The sequence below is a fragment of the Hippopotamus amphibius genome, chromosome 10 (genome assembly GCF_030028045.1).
Source record: "Hippopotamus amphibius kiboko isolate mHipAmp2 chromosome 10, mHipAmp2.hap2, whole genome shotgun sequence".
Classification (NCBI taxonomy): domain Eukaryota; kingdom Metazoa; phylum Chordata; class Mammalia; order Artiodactyla; family Hippopotamidae; genus Hippopotamus; species Hippopotamus amphibius.
Genome location: NC_080195.1, coordinates 112,279,202 through 112,298,529, shown reverse-complemented (window position 1 = coordinate 112,298,529; position 19,328 = coordinate 112,279,202). Strand labels below are relative to the sequence as shown.

General features: G+C 45.1%; 1 protein-coding gene across 1 annotated transcript in view; it reads left to right on the top strand.

The window, feature by feature from the left end:
- The window catches only part of DSCAM (DS cell adhesion molecule), a 653,261-nt gene that overhangs the window by 525,981 nt on the left and 107,952 nt on the right, over window positions 1-19,328 (top strand). The window contains exons 17-18 of the mRNA XM_057696448.1: window positions 14,501-14,741; window positions 16,561-16,707. Of these exons, the coding sequence (XP_057552431.1) occupies window positions 14,501-14,741; window positions 16,561-16,707 (388 nt within the window). The remainder of the gene's footprint in view (window positions 1-14,500; window positions 14,742-16,560; window positions 16,708-19,328) is intronic.

Below are 19,328 nucleotides of genomic sequence, written 5' to 3'. Positions count from 1 at the left end.
TGTAGAACAGTTAGGTTGTAAACAAGTTATGAACTGTTAGGTCCTAATAAACTAGGAGGTAAGGGTGGTATTTTTGCCTTGACTGATGGAATGTATTTTCAGAAATGCAAATAAGAGTAGTAGGTAAGAACCATGAGGTTGGAACTAAAAGAGCATTTTGGACATTTACTGGTGACCAGCCATAGGTCTTTATTCAGTACATTAACATTACATCTTACCAGTGGATTGGCTTCCAAAGTTGGGACATTAAGCTAAACACTGCTTATGGTCAGGATAATATTAGAAGTTATTTAATTGCCTATTGACAATTACATGATGCATATTTTAGCCATGAAAACCTAGTGATGTACATTTATGAATATATAATATCGGCAGAGAAAATAAAGAGTATATGTAAAAATATAACGACAGTATTTCATTGTATTATGCATAAAGTAGGATTAGGTTAAGTTAAATGCATCTACAGCAAGTAAATTGCATATAAGAATACTCTGATACAGTATGAAAAGCACTGGATTAGACTTCAACATAATTAGATCTTACTCCCATCTCTACATTTAGTAAAAATGATCTTGAGCAAGTAACTTGATTTGTCATTGTTGAAACTCAAACCCTTCATTTGAGGTCCAATCTGAGTGTCCTTTTCATTAAGTCATAGACAAACAGCAGCCGTTGTAATGCCGTATCCATCTCTGTACTCATCTCCCAGTGCTGCCTTGACGGCCGCAGAGGATGAAGACCAGGAGAGCATTTTAGGATGTGCCCTGACCTTTCTCTCTGCCCTGGATGCTGGCCGCTCTGATGGCTTTGGACAGCACAGTCCTTTCTGATAACAAATATCTCCCAGTAAATGCAAATATCATGAAATCTGCCTGGCCAAAAAATTACTAAATAAAAATTTTATTTTAAATAATCTAACTAATAGATGGATAGCTAGTAATTTTAACAAAAGTATTCAAAAGACTGGCTCATATATAGTTTTACTGGTTCTCATAAAATATGGGCCCTACTTTTCACAAAGAACAAATGAGAAGATCAAATTAAGTGAACATGACATTGAGTATTGTAAGTGAACTGAGTGGCACCCATCCAGTGGGTGAGTAGATGTATATACACTGTTCATTGTGCTTAATTTTCTTTTTTATTTATTTTTTATGGATGTGTAGTTGATTTATAATGTGTTAATTTCTACTGTAGAGCAAAGTGACTCAGTTATACATATATACATACTTTTTAATAAATTCTTTTCCATTATGCTTTATCACAGGATATTGAATATAGTTCCCTGTGCTACACAGTAGGTCCTTGTTGCTTATCCATCCTATGTATAATAGCTTGCATCTGCTAATCCCACACTCCCAGGCCTTCCTTCTCCACCCCACCTGCCCCTTGGAAACCACAAGTCTGTTCTCTATGTCTGTGAGTCTATTTCTGTGTCATAGGTAAGTTCATTTGTGTCATATTTTAGATTCCAATACAAGTGATATCATATGATATTTGTCTTTGTCTGGCTTACTTCACTTAATATAATAATCTCTAGTTCCATACATGTTGCTGCAAATGGGATTATTTTGTTCTTTTTTACAGCTGAGTAGTATTCCACTCTATGTATGTACCACATCTTCTTTATCCATTCATCTGTTGGTGGACATTTAGGTTGCTTCCATGTCTTCGCTATTGTGAATAGTGCTGCTATGAACATAGGGATGTATGTATCTTTTTGAATTACAGTGTTGTCCAGATATATGCCCAGGAGTGGGATTGCAGGATCATATGGTAGCTCCATTTTTAGTTTTTTGAGGAACCTCCATGCTGTTTTTCATAGTGGCTGTGCCCACTTACATTTCTACCAACCAGGTAGGTGGTTCCCTTTTCTCCCTCTCCAGCATGTTATTTGCAGACATTTTAAAGATGGCCATTCTGACCAGTGTGGGGTGCTATCTCACTGTAGTTTTGATTTACATTTCTCTAATAATTAGCAACTTTGAGCATCTTTTCATGTTCCTGTTGGCCATCTGTATGTCTCCTTTGGAAAATGTCTGTTTCGTTCTTCTGCCCATTTTTCGATTGGGTTGTTTTTTGTTGTTGTTGTTGAGTTCTATGAGCTGTTTGTATATTTAGAGAATTAAGCCCTTGTTGGTCACATTGTTTGCAAATATTTTCTCCCATTCCGTAGGCTGTCTTTTCGTTTCCTTTGCTGTGCAAAAGCTTGTGAGTTTGATTAGGTCTCATTTGTTTATTTTTGGTTTTATGTCTATTTTCTGGGAGACTGACCTAAGAAAACAGTGCTATGATTTATGTCAGAGAATATTTTGCCTATACTTTCTTCTAGGAGTGTTATGGTGTCATGTCTTATGTTTAAGTCTTTAAGCCATTTTGAGTTTCTTTTTGTGTGTGACATAAGGGTGTGTTCTACGTTCATTGATTTACTAATGTGCTTAATTTTCTTAGAAAGCCATCATTAAGCCATCTTACTGATGTCATTTCCCATCTTATCAGAGAAATCAAATAAGGCTGATAAATTAGTAAATGGGGCACAGATGTTAGAATGAAAAATCAAAGAATAAAAGGAAAACAGTTGTCCAATATGGACATGTCTCCTAAGACAAGGGAAGAAATATGATATTACTTTTATCATTTAAAATATGCTGGACCCAGTTCTTCTGGGTCTACTGCAGGAAGAACTCCAGCCAGGAAAGCAGGAGTCAACTGCCCCGGGAGACTTTTGGCTTCTAATTTCCACATTCCATTGTCACAGTTACATGGGGCTGGATAGAAAAATACAACATATGCTTTCGGATTCATTTCACTAATACAAATACATTGAACTTAATGCACTAAGATGTAACCAACTGACTCTATTTCTAGGTAACTTTCCACAATTTTTTTAAAGGCCAATCTCCTCTTTGTATTAAAATCTTTGAAAATAACTTTACATCCTTTCAAGTCCAGTGATGGAGTCCCTCCATTAGTACATTCTTTTGAAAATGTTCAGTCTGAACATAAACGTTCTTTGCGCTTTGAGGAATCGCAGAAATACAGGAAGTAAAACAATGCTACCTTTAAAAGTATATTATCATTCTTGTTTTCCCTGCCTGTCACAATCGAAAGTAGAAACAACTCCTTCTGTTACATAAATAACAGAAGGATTCCAGAGGCTTGTTCTCAATGACTCCTAGAAGTGAGAATTCCCAAAGAAGGAAAATATGACACAGGGAAAGTGTGGCGTCATTCCCGGGGCTGTGGACAGAATCATGGGCTCTCGTGTCACCTGGGAACGTGTCAGGCCCATCCCCCCACTTCAGACCAGAGCCTTCCCTGGGTGGGGAGGAGAGGGGGCTTGTCCAAATGTTTCTAGCATGTTCCGGACAGGGCAGAGTAGCCTATTAGATGCTTTTCAATGTTCTTCTCCTCCATCGCCCATTCACGAGTGTGGATGCCTTTAACTGAGGCAAAGCCTTTCATTACCCAAGTACAGACAAGACACTCTGCTTAACTCTGCAAGGTGGCAGGTACCGTGTCCATGGCCAAAGGTCCACTGCGGATGCAGGCATACTTGTCTTCTGATAGAACACATGCTAGAACTTTGACACCCCAGCAGGAGGGTCACTGACTCTCACTCAGCCCAAACCCTGGCCTTTCTCCGACCCCCTTCTCTCAGAGGTATCTCTCCTTCCACCATTGATCACACCCCCACACACACACATCCCTCCCTGCCTCCAACCTCCAGCCCACCCAGCGATCCCACCTGCAGGCGGCTTCCATCCACAGCGCTGTGTCCTACAGGGGTCTGCAAATGGTGTCTGTCAAGGGCCAGAGAGCAAATACTCTAGACTTTGTGGGCCGTGAGGTCTCTGTTACAATCAGCCAACTCTGCAGCTGCAGCTCAGAAGCAGACACGGCAGATACGCAGCTGGGTGGGTGCAGCTGGGCTCCAGTAAAACTTGACTTGAGTCCAGTGAAATCTGAGGCTTGTATCATTTCACATGTCACACACTATTCTTCCTCTTTTGATTTTCTGCAGTCATTTAAAACTATGTAAAAAATACGTACATTCTTAGCTAAGAGCCATATAAAAACAAATGGCTGAAGGACCTGGCCCCAGGACCACAGTTTACCAACCATGTTTAATGAACCAAGATGATACCTGAAGAAGCAGCCTCATACAACTGAAACTTGTCACAACAGCTGCCTGTTCATTGGTCCTCTGAGCAGAGGTTTAAAGCACTATGACTCTTCCCCGCTTTTTGCACTAGCTTAGCAGATCTGGGTCAACGGTGCCCCCCCAAATCTCTGAAGCCTACTGATGGATGTATCTGGCCCTCCATGGCCACTCTGCTATCCATGGGGGCTCCCCTTCCCTGCAGGGGGGCTACTCTAGGTTGGAGACCTCTGTCTGCACGGGAGGAGCCAGGTCCTTTGGGATCATTCAGCTGCCACTAAATAGTTGGGACCCAAGCCTTGGTGCTCACAGACTAGTACACAATGCCTCTTGGCATCAAAACCCAAACCCCATTTCCTCTAAATCCCCATCACCTGCAGGCTCAGATATGCAGGCTGGGCCAGTCTCCCAAAACCTCACAGTCTCTAGGTGGACTCTTCCCTGGCTGGGCCTTGGCTGCACCCCTCGTTGGCCTATGGAAACATCCACAACCCCCCCTTCCTCACTCTCCCTGCTCTCTCCTGGTCTGAACCAGGGCACCTCCCTCTCCCTGCCACTTCTCTCTGACTGACTCCAGTCCCAGGATCCAGCACACTAAGCCATTACCTTTCTGGCAAAGTCAGTTTCTCAGAAGTCTTCTCCAGCTTTGCTGAGCTTCGGAAGCCAACGTCCCCGCCTCACCAGCTACCTGAGTTGGACACAGAACCTTATGAATGAGGCACAGCACCTAGAGGCCCTGATGTTAGATAGGGGATATTCCCAGAGACCTCAGAGCTAATGGCTACAGACCAGTCCTGGTCTGCATATGTGCTGTGAATTCCTTTGTTAGGGCATCAGCAGAAACCACTGGATAAGCCTCTGTGGCTGGTGAGAAAGGATATATGCGGCTACCAGAGAATGGGATTTGCAAAGGATGGCAAAATTTTAAAAAAGGAGGAGTCTAGCAAGAGTAACTACAAGAAATGTTTGTTGGTGGGATGAATGGATGAATGGATGAATGAGTGAATGAATGAGATGGGAGCCACCCTACAGTTTAGAAATTGAACAAATGGTGCCTTTTAGTGCAACAGTTAACATCAAGTTCATCCCACAACCTTCGCCACACCTGTTTCTAAAATTCCGCGTTTGTGTTCCAAGCCAGTGCACACTTTTGGCCACCACGTCCTCCACAGCTGCCAAGTCTGACTAGACGACAGTGACCATCAGCTCCAGGTCCAAGTTCTTGGCCTCTCAAGATAGTACACACTTCAAACACTTTGTCCTTCATTGTTACTTCTCGAGCTCCTTTGTCCTGACGTGTCTCACTGTCAGATCACATGTCCACTCTTTACGTCACACCATGTGGCCCCTGATTCTTTACCCATCCCTCAATGAACAGTACCGTTGAGGAGAGCCACGTGGCCACGCGTATCCCTTATAGAAGACCTATGATGTATGTAATGAACTTGGAGCCGCCGTGGGCGGCAGAGTGGATGTGGAGGGCCAATCCAAGGAGAGAGACGGGAGGGAAAATGTGCTTTGAGGCCACGTTGTAACAGTCCTCCTCCCTCTGCCATCTCTCCCTCAGAATCCATCGTCCATTCATGCCGAGAGGCTGCTCTGTTGGTCCACAGGGCATGTGGAGCCCCTGTAGGGCTCCGCCCAGCAGGGCATCTGTCCCCACCCCAGCCCAGCCCCCTGCCAGGCGGTCCCTTTGCTGTGTGACTCCCCGGACCAGAAAGGGCTTACGGCCCTACTTGCACTCATTCCCTTCTGCTCTGCAGAGACCAGGAAAATGGGTTATGGGTGACCTGAAAAACTGGACAGTGTGCAGCTGGTGCTTTTTAACTAAAGTCCACCCCAAGCAAGGCCAGTCCTAAACTTTTTAATGACTTTCCAGTGGCAACAACAGTGGTCTTCAGACTTGAGCCTGCTCAGAATCAGGTTGGGGGGGCGGGGGGGGCTGGCTTGTTAAAACACAGAGCAGGGGCCCCTCCCTGCAGCCAGCGTGTGTTTCTGAGTCAGTGGGTCTGGGTGGGGCTCCAGCATTTGCCTAGCTTCCCTACATTCCTGCCCTCCCCACCCCCATCACCGCAGACCCTTCCCTGATGGGTCACCCTGAGCTGCTCTCCTTTCCTGGGTCATCTCTTGTTCCCTCACGGGGCACAGCAGGGTGCACTAATTACTTTCCTACAACATGGGCCCCCTTCTCTGGGAATCCTCCTGCCCCCATTTGGAAAAGGCATCTTTTCCTTTTCCCTTCCGCAGCCTCGTGTGCACACCTGCAGCACTGTGAGCCCATGCTCGCCTTTAATCAGGGATTCAGTGTGCGTCTCCCCTGCACACAATGCCTCGTAGGGAAGAGGCACCGGCTCCTGGCTGTTCCATTTAATGCGTCCATTCACTGCATAAGTTATCGAATTTATGCTGTTTACATTGGGGCGCAGGAAAGGGGCTGGGGGAACCACACAGAGATGAAAAAGACAGTTCCCGACCCCTGCAATAGAGGGGAAATGAGGACAGATTACCTTTTAAGTGAATTTGCAGGAATCTAAAAGGAAACGTTTCATATCATTTTTCAACTGAATGACAACACGCCGGAGTGATGCGGGGTTCTCGGGATGTGGGATTCTCGGGATGTGGGATTCTCGGGATGTGGGATTCTGCGGTGGAGGCTCCGGCTCTCCAGGTCAGCGGAAGGATCCTGACATGGAGGAAAGTCCACCCGCCAGCACTGGGGAGGGGGAAGGGAGCGTGCCGGAAACCGGACCTGGCCGATGGTTTTCTGAAGAGATGCCTGTTCTAATCACTCACATCCACCCCGGTGCTGGGAGCATCCGCTCAACCCTGGGTTTCCCATCCCGGCAGAGAGCGCAGACTCCGCCACCGGCGGCTTGCAGGCTGATTCGGGTGGACACATAAAATACAGGCCCTTACAAACCGCAGGAATAAATTGACACGGGGCTCCTGTTGTCATGGAGATCAAGAGAGACAGTTTCTTAAAGGAAGTGGGGGTTGGGAGGGATTTGGAGGCTGGAGAAAGGGCTCCTGGAAGGATGAAAGAAGGCTGTTTAGGGAGACCACAAGAGAGAAAAAAAATGTCAGGGCTGGAAGGGGAGAGGGAGAGCCACAGACGTCAGATAAATGACACAAATGAAATCTGGTTCAGTCCTGGATGCAAAGGTGAAGGAAAGGAGGAGGAAACTTCAACACAGGAAAACAATGAATCCTCACAAGAGAAACATAGCAGTGGCTAGCTAAGGCCTTCTCTTCAGTTGCAGTGCATTGGAAGGGATTTGAGAAAAGGTAGAACGAGAAGACACATGTCAGAGCCATCTGTAAATAACAGCATCCTTCTGCGTGGAAAGGCGCTCAGATTGCTTAATTCTTGACTGTGGAGTGAAGGGAGCCCTCCTTCACTCCAGATACTTTTTCCAATCACTTTCCAAAGTCTTCCTCTAATACGTGTTAGGAGGGCTGGTCGCCAGGTGAGATTTGTATAAATCTCTTGGTTGGTCTTCAGCAATCCGTACTGTAAACTTGTGTAATCCACTGGCTGGCTGACAAGTGAACAAACTCTCTAGAATCCTTGTTTTAAGCAGGAAACAAAAATAGACGGCATTGTCCAGATAAGTTGGCTCTTCAGAAGCTATTTTCTTCCCTGGCGGGGCCTGGGGAAGGAAGTGGACCCCTCCAAATCCTGCCTGGATCGCCCATCCTGATGAGCTGGCTGCCACGCTACGTGACAGCACAGAAGCCAGCTCTCAACTTGAACCCACGTGTCCAGGCTGGGGCGCACTGCCTGAGAGCTCCCTCTGAACTGGCTGACCCAGTGGGGCTGGAGTCCAGGCAACTCTCTGTCTTTATACCCTTCCCATTAGCCCTTTATTTAGTAAGATATAAATCCAAGGTCGTTCTTATCCACCACTTTTTTACACCTCGTAAATTCTCAGAAACATTCTCTTCTTTATCTACAATAATATTTTCTGAGACTGTCCACCGTGCTGAAGTTCTGATTTGGACAAGGCAGTGGGTCAGATTTCAAATATGTTTGTAGGAACCCTTTGTGCTCTTGGAGCTTGCAGTCAAGCTCTTGAAACCAGACATTTGATGTGTTAACGGTGACCACAAGAGGAGAAGAACGTGGTCAGTTCTTGCTGAGCTGAGGGTGGATGGGTGAGTGCCAACGGAGACCAAAGGAAGGAGAGGACTCCGTGGATGGAGACAGTCAGAGGAGGTTCCCCAATGAGTTGAAAGCTGAGCTGGCCATGGAGTGAGTCGGATTTCGATATAGAAAGAAGGAAGAGATGCGTCGCCTGATGGGAACTTTCATGAGATGGGAAAGAATAAGACAGTTGGAGCCCCCACGCTTCATCAAGCCATCAAAGAGGACCCTAGGTGGAGGGACATGCAGGGGACATTAGTCTGGAGAGACTCCCATAGGGCTCAGGTCTTACAACAGGCACTGCTGAGATTTGGGGAGACAGAGGGCGTGATCACAGTGGCTCCTTAGGCAATTTGTCTTCTCCAATATCTTGCAACCCAGATTCAAAATATGTTTCAAGACCCCTCCCTGATTCCGGCTTCTACGTTTCCTCCACCATTAACTCCATTCGCTGAGTTTCATGAAAGCAAACTATTTTTGACCCATTTAATCGGTTGTTCTTTGAGGCTGTTTAACAGTCAGAGAACAGTATCCTCAACTGCCTTCCCATGTGGATGTTCTCTCTTCATACACCGGTCAACCGTCTTCCCTTCATTCCAAGCAGACATGTGCTCCAAGCAGAAGTGTTTAAAGTATCATCCAGGACAAGGTTTAAAGCGAGGGGGATTGTGTACTAACTTGTCTTAGGATGACAGGAAGCCCACCACCGACAAATGGATTGAAGGGCCTGCACTGGTCCACACGCCCTCCCCTCGCTGGCTTGTCTTTCATGTAACTCAGAGAGGCCCCCGGAGTCACTTCAAAAAATGTGGGGCTTGCACCACAGCCCCTAAAGTTCCCTGTACTTTAGTGTACAAAAGTCCTGCACTTCTGGATTTTTTAAAAGAAATCTGTTTTTTTTTTAATGGGTCCTCAAGGATTCCTTTAATGTTAACACGTTCCTAAATCTCCACCTGACTATTCATCCTACCTACAAATTAATAAGAGAACTTAAACTTTGCCTGTTATAGTTAGAATTTTTGCTTACTTTGGTGCATGAAAATGTCATACGTTCTCTTCGTGTGACTTGTTAGATTTTTCTTTGATTAAAAATGTTTTGCTTCATGTAACTTTACAAACCTAATTAGCAAGCTTTGAAAAAGGGAGGAAAGTTATTTGTGGCTCTGAGACTGGTGGAAACTAAATACAACTCCTGGGAAAACCTGGCTTAGAATTCCAGCCCTGAACTTACCTGGAGGAAGATGCTTTTAACCTCTTTGACCTTCAGATTCTTCATCTGTAAAGAAGGATAATGAAACTTCTTGGGGTTGTTGTGAAGATAAATGGGGTATGTATCTGTCTATATATCTATATCTATATATCTATATCTATATCTATATTACATTGATTAGGAAAACCAAGTGTTTTCATTGATTAGGAAAACCAAGTGTTCCATAGGTGAAGGTGAGGGAGGTGGTGGAGGTGGTGGAGGGACAGTGAGAACTGGTGGCAGTGATGGGGCCCTGAGTTAGTGACTGAGGTGATGGTGGTGATGGTGATACCGAGGGGGATGTTAATGTCACTGGTGACGCCGGTGCATGTGTTGGAGGCATGGCAGTGATTTATTGGTGGAGGAGGTGGTAAGGATGGTGGTCAAGGTGGGAGAGGTGGTGGTGGCATTGGGTAATGGTGGTGGTGGTGTTGGTACCGATGGTAGCACTGTTGGTGGTGATGATGGAGACGCTGGTATGGAGCTGGTGACAGTGATGAACGGTGACGGTTGTCGTGGGGGTGTGAGGTAGTGGAGGAGGTGGAGGTGGTGGTGTGCATGTTGGTAGGTGCGATGGTGAAGACGTGGTGGTCGAGGTGGTGAGCATTGATTGGTGGTGTTCACCGTGGTTGTGGTGAAGGAAGCTACTGTTGTATTGAATTAGAAAGAGAAATAACCTATAGATGATTTCAGCACACTGCCTTTTAGAAGACAGCTTTATTGGGATGAAGTTAACATCCCATCACATTCTCTGTTTTAAGTGTATGAGTCCATGGCTTTTCGTATGTTTACAGAGCTGTGCACCCAGCACCAGGATCTAATTTTAGAAAATTTTCATCCCTCGCAACAAAGCCTGTCCCCATTAGTAGTCACTCCCCATTCCCCCCACAAACACAGTCTTTTTTGGATTGTTTTCAAAGGCTCTGGGGGCCTGCAAGCTGTGGAATCAAAAATGCATGTTTCATTTGTAAGAAAAAAATCCTTTCTCAGGTGCAACAGTTCGTTCTGCATGATAACTAGAGATTGTATTAGAGCCCTGGAAAGGAAATATGGGAAACCACTGCTACCTTCAAGTAACTCACCACCCTATTCAAAATATATCTCTTCAAAATCAGAATATTAAGAAGACTGGAGGAGAGCTCTTTTCTTTGCTCCTTGTGATAAACTCAGTCCCTTGCTTTACCATATTGGATTTCGAATTTAAAAGAATAATAACAAAAAATCTTATCTCATTAACAGTCAATGGAAACATAACCCTTTTGAAACAAGATACTCATCCACTTCTGGGACTTCAGTGCAATAAACAGTTTTAAAAACAGATGCACTGTATCACAGAGGCTCATCTGTGGTAGGAAATAAGGTACAAAACAACAGTATCCCCAGCAATGGGGAAAAGCCTCAATAAAACATGGAATATGATTTTTAAAGACTGTAAACATGAACATGTGATCATAATAGCATATTAAATGAAAAAATCAGACACCAAATTATACAGAGTATGAAGACAAGCATGTGAAAAACAAAAAGAAACTTCAACTTCACTTGGAGAAATAGAAATGTATCAAAATTTGAATACGGGTCACATAAGAATGGTGGCTGTATATTTTTATTATTATAAAAAGAACTAAAATAATGTTCTACAAAATATTTTGCAGAAGAACCTAAGAAGTAAAAATAATCTTGGTGTCACTCCAAAATTAGCAGGACTAAAACTTAGTTCTAAGAAAAATGTAAAGAATGTTCTATTTATTTTGTACAAAATATTTAAAACTGAAAAGGATCAAAACCCCCGTGTTTCCTATCCTACTTAAGCAGTTAGAATGTGTTTCCACCCTCGGAGAGCAAAAAAAGGAAGATTTCACCACCTGCCTATTCAACCAGATCACAGGCATGTTAATGCCCCCCAACCCAAGAAGGGAACTGTCACTGGCAGGTCCCTCTGCTTGTAGAAGATTCAGCTAAATTGGGTGCTGTGTGTAATCATTTTCTCGTGGGCATTTGCCTCCACCGCCTACACCTCGTACCTGATCAGACTCTATAGTTCCTGTCCTGGGATAATTGACTTGGCATCTTAGGGAGCCTTAAATCGTCACAGGAAGCCCATTGAAAAATTAGAATATTTTTTAAATTTAAAAATCCTTTATATTTGGGTGGCTCTATTTAATATTAAAAACTTTGTGAAATAGGAGGAATATCTTTGTTTTATTTATTTTTTACAATATTATTTTTTATCTTCGTCAGCTTTTATTTTTTGTATACTTTTTGTTCTTAGTTATTTTATACATATTAGTGTATATACGTCAATCCCAATCTCCCAGTTCATCTCCTCCCCTTTTTCCGTTGGTGTCCATATGTTTGTTCTCTACATCTGTGTCTCAGTTTCTGCCTTGTGAACTGGTTCATCTGTACCATTTTTCTAGATTCCGCATGTATGCATAGACAGTATTTGTTTTCTAACTCACTTCACTCTGTATGACAGCCTCCAGGTCCATCCACGTCTCTAGAAATGACCCAATTCCATTCCTTTTTATGGGCTTAGTAATATTCCATTGTATATATGTACCACATCTTCTTTATCCATTCGTCTGTTGGTGGGCATTTAGATTGCTTCCATGTCCTGGCTATTGTAAATAGTGCTGCAGTGAACGTTGGGGTACTTGTGTCTTTCTGAATTATGGTTTTCTCTGGGTATATGCCCAGTAGTGGGATTGCTGGGTCATATGGTAGTTCTATTCTTAGTTTTTTAAGGAACCTCCACACTGTTCTCCAAAGTGGCTGTATCAATTTATAGTCCCACCAACAGTGCAAGAGTGTTTTATATTTGACTTATGCATGGCTTTTGGAGGGAATTTTTTTTTTTAATTAAATGCTACAAATGCAATTCAGTGGTTAAGGTAAAACAAATTCCAGGTAATGGAATTCTCAAAATCTGAAATCTTTAGATCCAATTTTAAAGCAGAGTAAAAAGTTGTAGTTCTTCAGTGCAGAAGCAGAAGTACGTAGACATTTGCTTATAATGAGAAGGGTGTGAGCGTTTATGTCAAGGTCTGACTCTGTCAACCTGACTGCAGCAGCCATGGTTTCCAGGGCTGTTCCTTTGACATCTGTTAGCACCATGTAAATGCATGAAACCAGACAAGTTATTGAGAAAAGCAATGGGATCCGAGAAAACCGTAAATGAGGAAACTCGCCTGAAAAAAGAAATGTGGTTTTACTGCTCTTGTGTAACTCAGACAGACGCTCCAAGACAGCTGGAGACATTCATCCCAGGGGAAGGCCGGCACAGTAGGCCTTCTGCAGACATCTGCTGAATTCACTCATGGTGCTGTCTGCCCGCGACCTTCTCCTGCCTTCCTCCTGCTGGTGGTCCAGGGCCAGCCCCCACCCACCCCCGCCCCAGGCGGCTCTGTGGTCTGTTCTCTTCTGCCATCCCTCACCGCTCTGTGTTCCGCACCGCCCCATCCATTCTAGCTGCTGTGTCTCTCCCACCCCACACCCTCCCTCCCTTTCTGGAGCCCTGGCCATCGTCCAGGCCCACCTGCGGTCAGCATCTTCTGACTGCTTCAGACCACTCTCATTTCACCACTTTCTGGAAGCCTGCTGGCCGTCAGCATCCAGTACTACACACTTTGACACTTCAGATTTCTCTACAGTTTCCTAAGTGTTTATTTCCTCTCTCCAATGGGATTGTAACCGTTTTCAGCATAGAGAAAGTTTTTCAGAGCCCCAAGAGACCTTAATCCACAGTTTTGTATTGAAACACACAGGTACACACACACACACACACACACACACACATACATACATACATACAGATATCTGCTCACGCATACACACACACAGACACAATACACACACACACACACACACACACACAGACATCTGTTGATTGCCTGAAAGTCTACCACACCTTTATTACTTTAGAGCATTACTTTGATGTTGTTTTTAAAACATACTTGAAAAAATTCTTTAAAAAGTTCAACCTATCAGCGAAAACTGTTCTTCCACTTGACTGGTCCTTTATCCTTAGCAGAGAGAAGCTAACTCTAGCCTCCCCTTGCCCAGCTTAGATCACCATAAAATGATTCCTGAAGGACTCAGGCCTTAATAAAAGTGGTTTGCCTTCCTGCCAAGGGTGGAGTCCCCTTCACATCCAGCTTTCAACCTGGAAACACCTTTATTCTGGAATATTCAATTAGAGTGTAAGCTCCATGAGGGCAGGGACCTTTTTTTAAAAAAATCATCACTTCTGTTCCCCAGTGCCTGGGACAGTGTGGCAGAGTGGAGAGCTCGGTAGATTTTGCTGGGTACATACATGAAGATCAGTCTCCCGGGTGATGGTTGGTGTAGGCGGAGGTACCACAAATGCAATCTGATTTTCAAAGCTTCCCCGCCAGTTCGAGAAATCAGCTGCCCTGGCACCATGATGGAGGGGCAGGGAGCACAGGCTCTGTGGTGGATCCCCTCCTGTCCCTCCTGTTTGTGGGACCTCCTGTGGCCATGAGGGTCTTGGTGGTGCTATGTCCTGGGGCTGTGGTGAGTGAGAGCTGGGCGCATTCACGCAGGTAAAGGCAGAGCACCTGGCCACGAGCAGCCTCTAGGGATGAGTTTGCTGCCACTATTGCTGTTACTACTGCCACAGCTGTTACAATTATTTCCACACTTATTCGATTTCGTTTTTGTTTGCCTAAGAGGAGGGCGGGCGCTGGTTTTCCTCCTGTCGCATCACGAGCATTCTGGTTTTTGGTTTGTTTAGCTACTCGCATTTTAACTGGTAACTTTGCAATGTCTAAAATGTCCATGGGGTATATTTTGTAGCTTGGCCATAGGTATACAGTAGGATCAACCGGCTTTCAAACAGATTTAAAGCATCTGAAAGTAACATTGTTTTTTTTCACCAAATCACAAACAGTATTCTTTAGGGATGCTTCTCTTTCCTATGTAGGCTCCCAAGAAGCATTTGCAAAACGGGATTATCCGGGGCTACCAAATAGGTTACCGCGAGTACAGCACAGGGGGCAACTTCCAGTTCAACATCATCAGTATCGACACCACGGGCGACAGTGAGATTTACACCCTCGACAACCTAAACAAGTTCACCCAGTACGGCCTGGTGGTGCAGGCCTGCAACCGGGCCGGGACGGGGCCTTCTTCTCAGGAAATCATCACCACCACCCTCGAGGACGGTAGGTTCCGCTCGCAGAGCTCTGGGTCCCCGCAGCCTGCCCCCCTGCAGGCTTTGCAATGACAGTGGCACCCAGGCCGGTGGGGACTGAGGGTTCCGGTGGGGAAGCTGCCCTGATTAACTCACAGCCTGCCTTGGTTCGGTGCCCTTGACACATCTTGATTGCAAAGCCAAGTCCATCCCCTTTTCGGCATCTTTCGCTTCCATTTCAAGCCCAAGAGGTGGGCTTTTCCCGAGTGAAACCGAGGCTCTCCCTATGCATGGCTGCAGCAGTCTGGCCAGAATGCAGAAGTCCGATTTTTCTAAGAATTTCTCACACATCAGTGTGAAGGAGGATCTTTCTTTCTTTTTTTCTTTTTAATGATTGCTTTTTATTTTCAAGCATGCTGAGACCAGAGAGCAGCAATGCGCAGGCTTTTTGGAGCAAATCTCACGGTGGCCGTGCGCCCCCTAGTGGTCATGAGCAATTATCGTCCGCTCCCACCTTGACCACCAAAAAGCTCACATTTTCTAGCAGGGCATGAAAAAAGAACCCTAGTGTCCAGAAGCACCATGGTTTAGGTACAGAGACCAGATACGGGGTTAGCTGCAGCAGTAGGTGGAAGATTTGCCGGCAGCAAGCTTGCTTCTCGTGCAGTTGACCCCTGGGTCATAGGTTTGAGAACACCCATGGTGACTTGCGTCTATAATTTCTGCCCTTTTTCACAGGGAGAGAAGTCTTAGCCAGCTAGAAACCGGAAGTCCAGGATTTTCTTTCCATTTTCAGAGTCTTTGCAGTCGTGCTTAGCTATGCCTTTGGGTTTTCACTTTGTTGCTCATTTTTCACTGATGTTTGCAATTCATTCACTCTTTTGCCCTCTCTCCCAGCCACGACGTTTAAGGTGTACGTAAACTCAATGTGAAAAATACTTCAAATATCCTTCTAGCTTGTATCCTAGTCCATTCTCTCTCTTTGCTCTGAGGAATGGTGTAGTATTGAAAGGGGCCCTGCTGGGGATGGGACCGTGAATACAATGACATGTCTGCTTTTTGGCACTTTCAACAGTGAGGCTTTCAATTTACATGCCAGATGTTACTCAGTACAAGGGGATGTACTGTACAAAGCAGAGGTCCCCAACCTATTTGGCACCAGGGACTGGTTTCGTGGAAGAGAGTTTTTCCACGGACCAGGGTGGGGGATGGTTTGGGGATAATTCAAGCACATTACATTTATTGTGCATTTTATTTCTATTATTACCTTGTAATATACAGTGAAATAATTATACAGCTCACCATAATGCTGACAGGAGGCAGAGCTCAGGTGGTAACCTGAGCAATGGGGAGTGGCTATAAATATAGATGAAGCTTCGTTTGCTCTCCCACCACTCACCTCCTGCTGTGCAGCCTGGTTCCCAACAGGCCACCTACCAGTACCAGTCCGTGGCCCGTGGCCCGGGGGTTGGAGACCCCCCTGGTGTAAAGTACATGAAACTTACACCTGTAACTTGCAAGAGTAATGGAAGACCAGCAATGGGATTTTACTCTTGCAGTAGAACCAGAAGTGTTCGCAGCTCCTTAAGCCTGGGGCGACGTCCTTAAAAGTGAAGCAGTTATTCTGGAAAGAGAGACAGTGGAAGTCATATGAAGTCATCGTATGTCACTGAGTTGTCATAATATTTGTGTGAGGAAACGGTACCCATCGTTTCCTTAATTTGGAGGATTGAGTGAATTTCTTTTCTTTTGCTTGCACTTTGAAATATTAAACTAGTGTTGCTGATTCAGTATTACTTTGCTAATTAAACCACTCACAGTTATTACAGATTCTAATTATCTAATTTCAGTGCCCAGTTACCCCCCCGAAAATGTCCAAGCCATAGCAACATCACCAGAAAGCATATCAATTTCCTGGTCCACACTTTCCAAGGAAGCCTTGAATGGAATTCTGCAGGGGTTCAGAGTCATTTACTGGGCCAACCTCATGGATGGAGGTAAGAGGATTCAACTAGGGCTTTGGGTTTGCCCCGAAGGATGCGCGATGGAATTTGCAGAGCCCCCTCCTGCCGTGGGATTCAGCACAGGGCAGCCACTTCTTTATGAGTGGGCACTTTCCTTCTTTCCCCACGTCGTTGTGCTCTTATCTCATACCTAACATTTTAACAGGTGTGCACAGCTGTTTAAATCATATGCCTTCAAAAAGCAGTTTGAAGGATAGGAGGGGGTGGCACTTGGGAAATCTAGGAATAGATGTGTTTTCCTAATTATGAGTATCTATGTCAAGCCTCTGCAGGCAGCACCAAAACCTTGATCTGTATCTAGAAAGTTCTACGTGATGTGTATCCTAAAAGGCTGACCTCTTCCTATGTCCCAATAGGACTCAGCAGGAAAACTTCTTAAGCTCCTGTAGTTGAACTGGAAGGGGTTCAGGAAGAATGTGGGTACCAGCACACCTCGAGAGGAATGTTATTGCTCCTGTGAGAACCCATTTCATCCCAAACCCTCCATTTTTGTCTACTTCTCCTTTTTCCTTTTTTTTCCTCCTCCTCTTTCCTCTCTTCCTTCATCCTTCTTGTTTCTTTGTGTTTATTTTTTTTTTCTTTCAAGTTGTAGGACAAAAATCCTCCAGTTTGGGGGCAAGAGTTGGCACGAGAGAGGGTCCGCTGAGGGGGCAAGCGAGACTGAGGCTCCAAGTGCCTTGGGCAGAACACATCTCTGTGTCTGCTTTTAGAGGGTGGATGTCACTGAACCAGGCTAAGCCCCACTCCAGGAGCCCTCCCTGCGCTACAGCCCCCAACAGGAAAGGCTCTGCTCTCTGCTTGTGGCCCAAGACTTGGGTGGCCCACATCTGCACCCTCCCCGGCTCCCCATGTCCAGCCTCCTCCTGCCATCCCGGCTCCCAGGGATGCCTTCCCTCTTGTCTGAGGCTTCCTCCAGCCCTTCTGACTGTGTGTCCTCTGAGTTTGGGCAAACCCAGAGGCCCCAGAGCACTTCCCGCCTCTGCTCGGTATCCCCTGGGTGTGTTCTGCCCACCAGGTCACTGCCCCCGCCCAGGTAAACAGAACACACTGGGCCTCTCGGAGGCTGCAGGGGTTCCACTATTGGTGCCAGAATAAAGGAAGGAAGACACCTTACAAAGGCAGCTTAATTCGCTAAGTAAATAGCAGAGTTTCAGGCTTAGCTGTTTACGTCTGTAGCCAGACTTGCGTCTCAGAGCTGAGGACCAGACCCGATTCCTCCGGATGTTGAGGTGGCCCTTTGCACAGCACCGGCAGTGGGACACGTTCTGATTCAGCTGCTGGGCCCGAAGCGGACGTGTTATCTGAGCAGCCACTCTGTGCTAAGCTCCTGCTGGACGCGGAGGATGCAGCGTCCGCCCTGATGGGTGCTCTGCACTAGGGAGAGTGGAAGCACGGGAGGCACACAGAACCACAGCCCCGTAATCACCGCCAGCCCCGCGGAGGGACAGGGCGCAGCGCATGATTCACTTCACCTCCCCTCCCCCCCCAAAAAAAGAGCTTTAAAATTCCCATGGATGTAAAATGTGGAGCAACACAAATCTGCAAATTATCTATTTTACTGACACAGTACAGTAACATGTCACTGAATATGCTTGTTCTGAATATGATGTAATTAAACACCCTAACATACTCACCTAAAGGCAGTGCTACACTAAACTTGTTCCTTTTTTGTCATGGAAATATCCCTCCTATTTTCACATTTCACTCGTATTTGCTAATAAGTCCTGTTAGCACCTTAGTTCTACAACAGACAGATGGCGTGATTAATATGGGCTCAGTCAACCTTACACTTTAAAGCTTTAACAACTTGAATATTTAAAAACATAAAAGTCTTTAAATAAAGAACGTTTGGAAATGCATGCAGTTTCTAAAGATCCTTTTACTCACTGTACGAAGATCAAGGTCATGTGCTTAACGCCTAGCGTAGAAGTTCTACACGTAATCTCCAAAAGATGAGAAAGAAAGCCTCAGAAATGTAAACCTGCCATGAATGGTCCCTCCTAACCTGCTACCTCTGAGAGCTGACATGTATGAATTAGCAGGGAATTGCATGGAATTACTGGATGCTTTTGCATAAACGCCTCAGGCTGTGGCCCCGAGGTTCCCACAGGCACAGAACACATGGTTATTCGTGTAAAGAGATTGTTCCTACTGCTGTGATTACCAGTTGCCCCAAATACTTTAAAAATATGCATGAAAAAGCATTTTGTTATTGTTAATATGACCAGATAAAGCTGGTTAATATACTGGATAGGACAGGTTAAATATACAATATGTCGGTGGATTTCTGAGTTTTTTGTAATCTGAAAGTCAAAGAATTTTTAAGACCTGACAGAAGCAGGTCGTCTGAGATTGCTAGGAAAATGACACACTTTGCAACTCCACCATTTCTGTCTGAATAGGAGCTACTTTTCAGCCCTTCTGTCTTTCTTCAAGACAAAAAAATGACAGTTTCTGAATCAGAGCAACATTTAGGTGCCAGCCAATACTTGCGCTACGTTGCTGGCAGGTTGAGGAGGAGCTTGGGAAAAGTTATTTCCACTCCTATTTTGATTTCTTCCTTAAGAATGAGGGAGGGTATAAATAAATACATA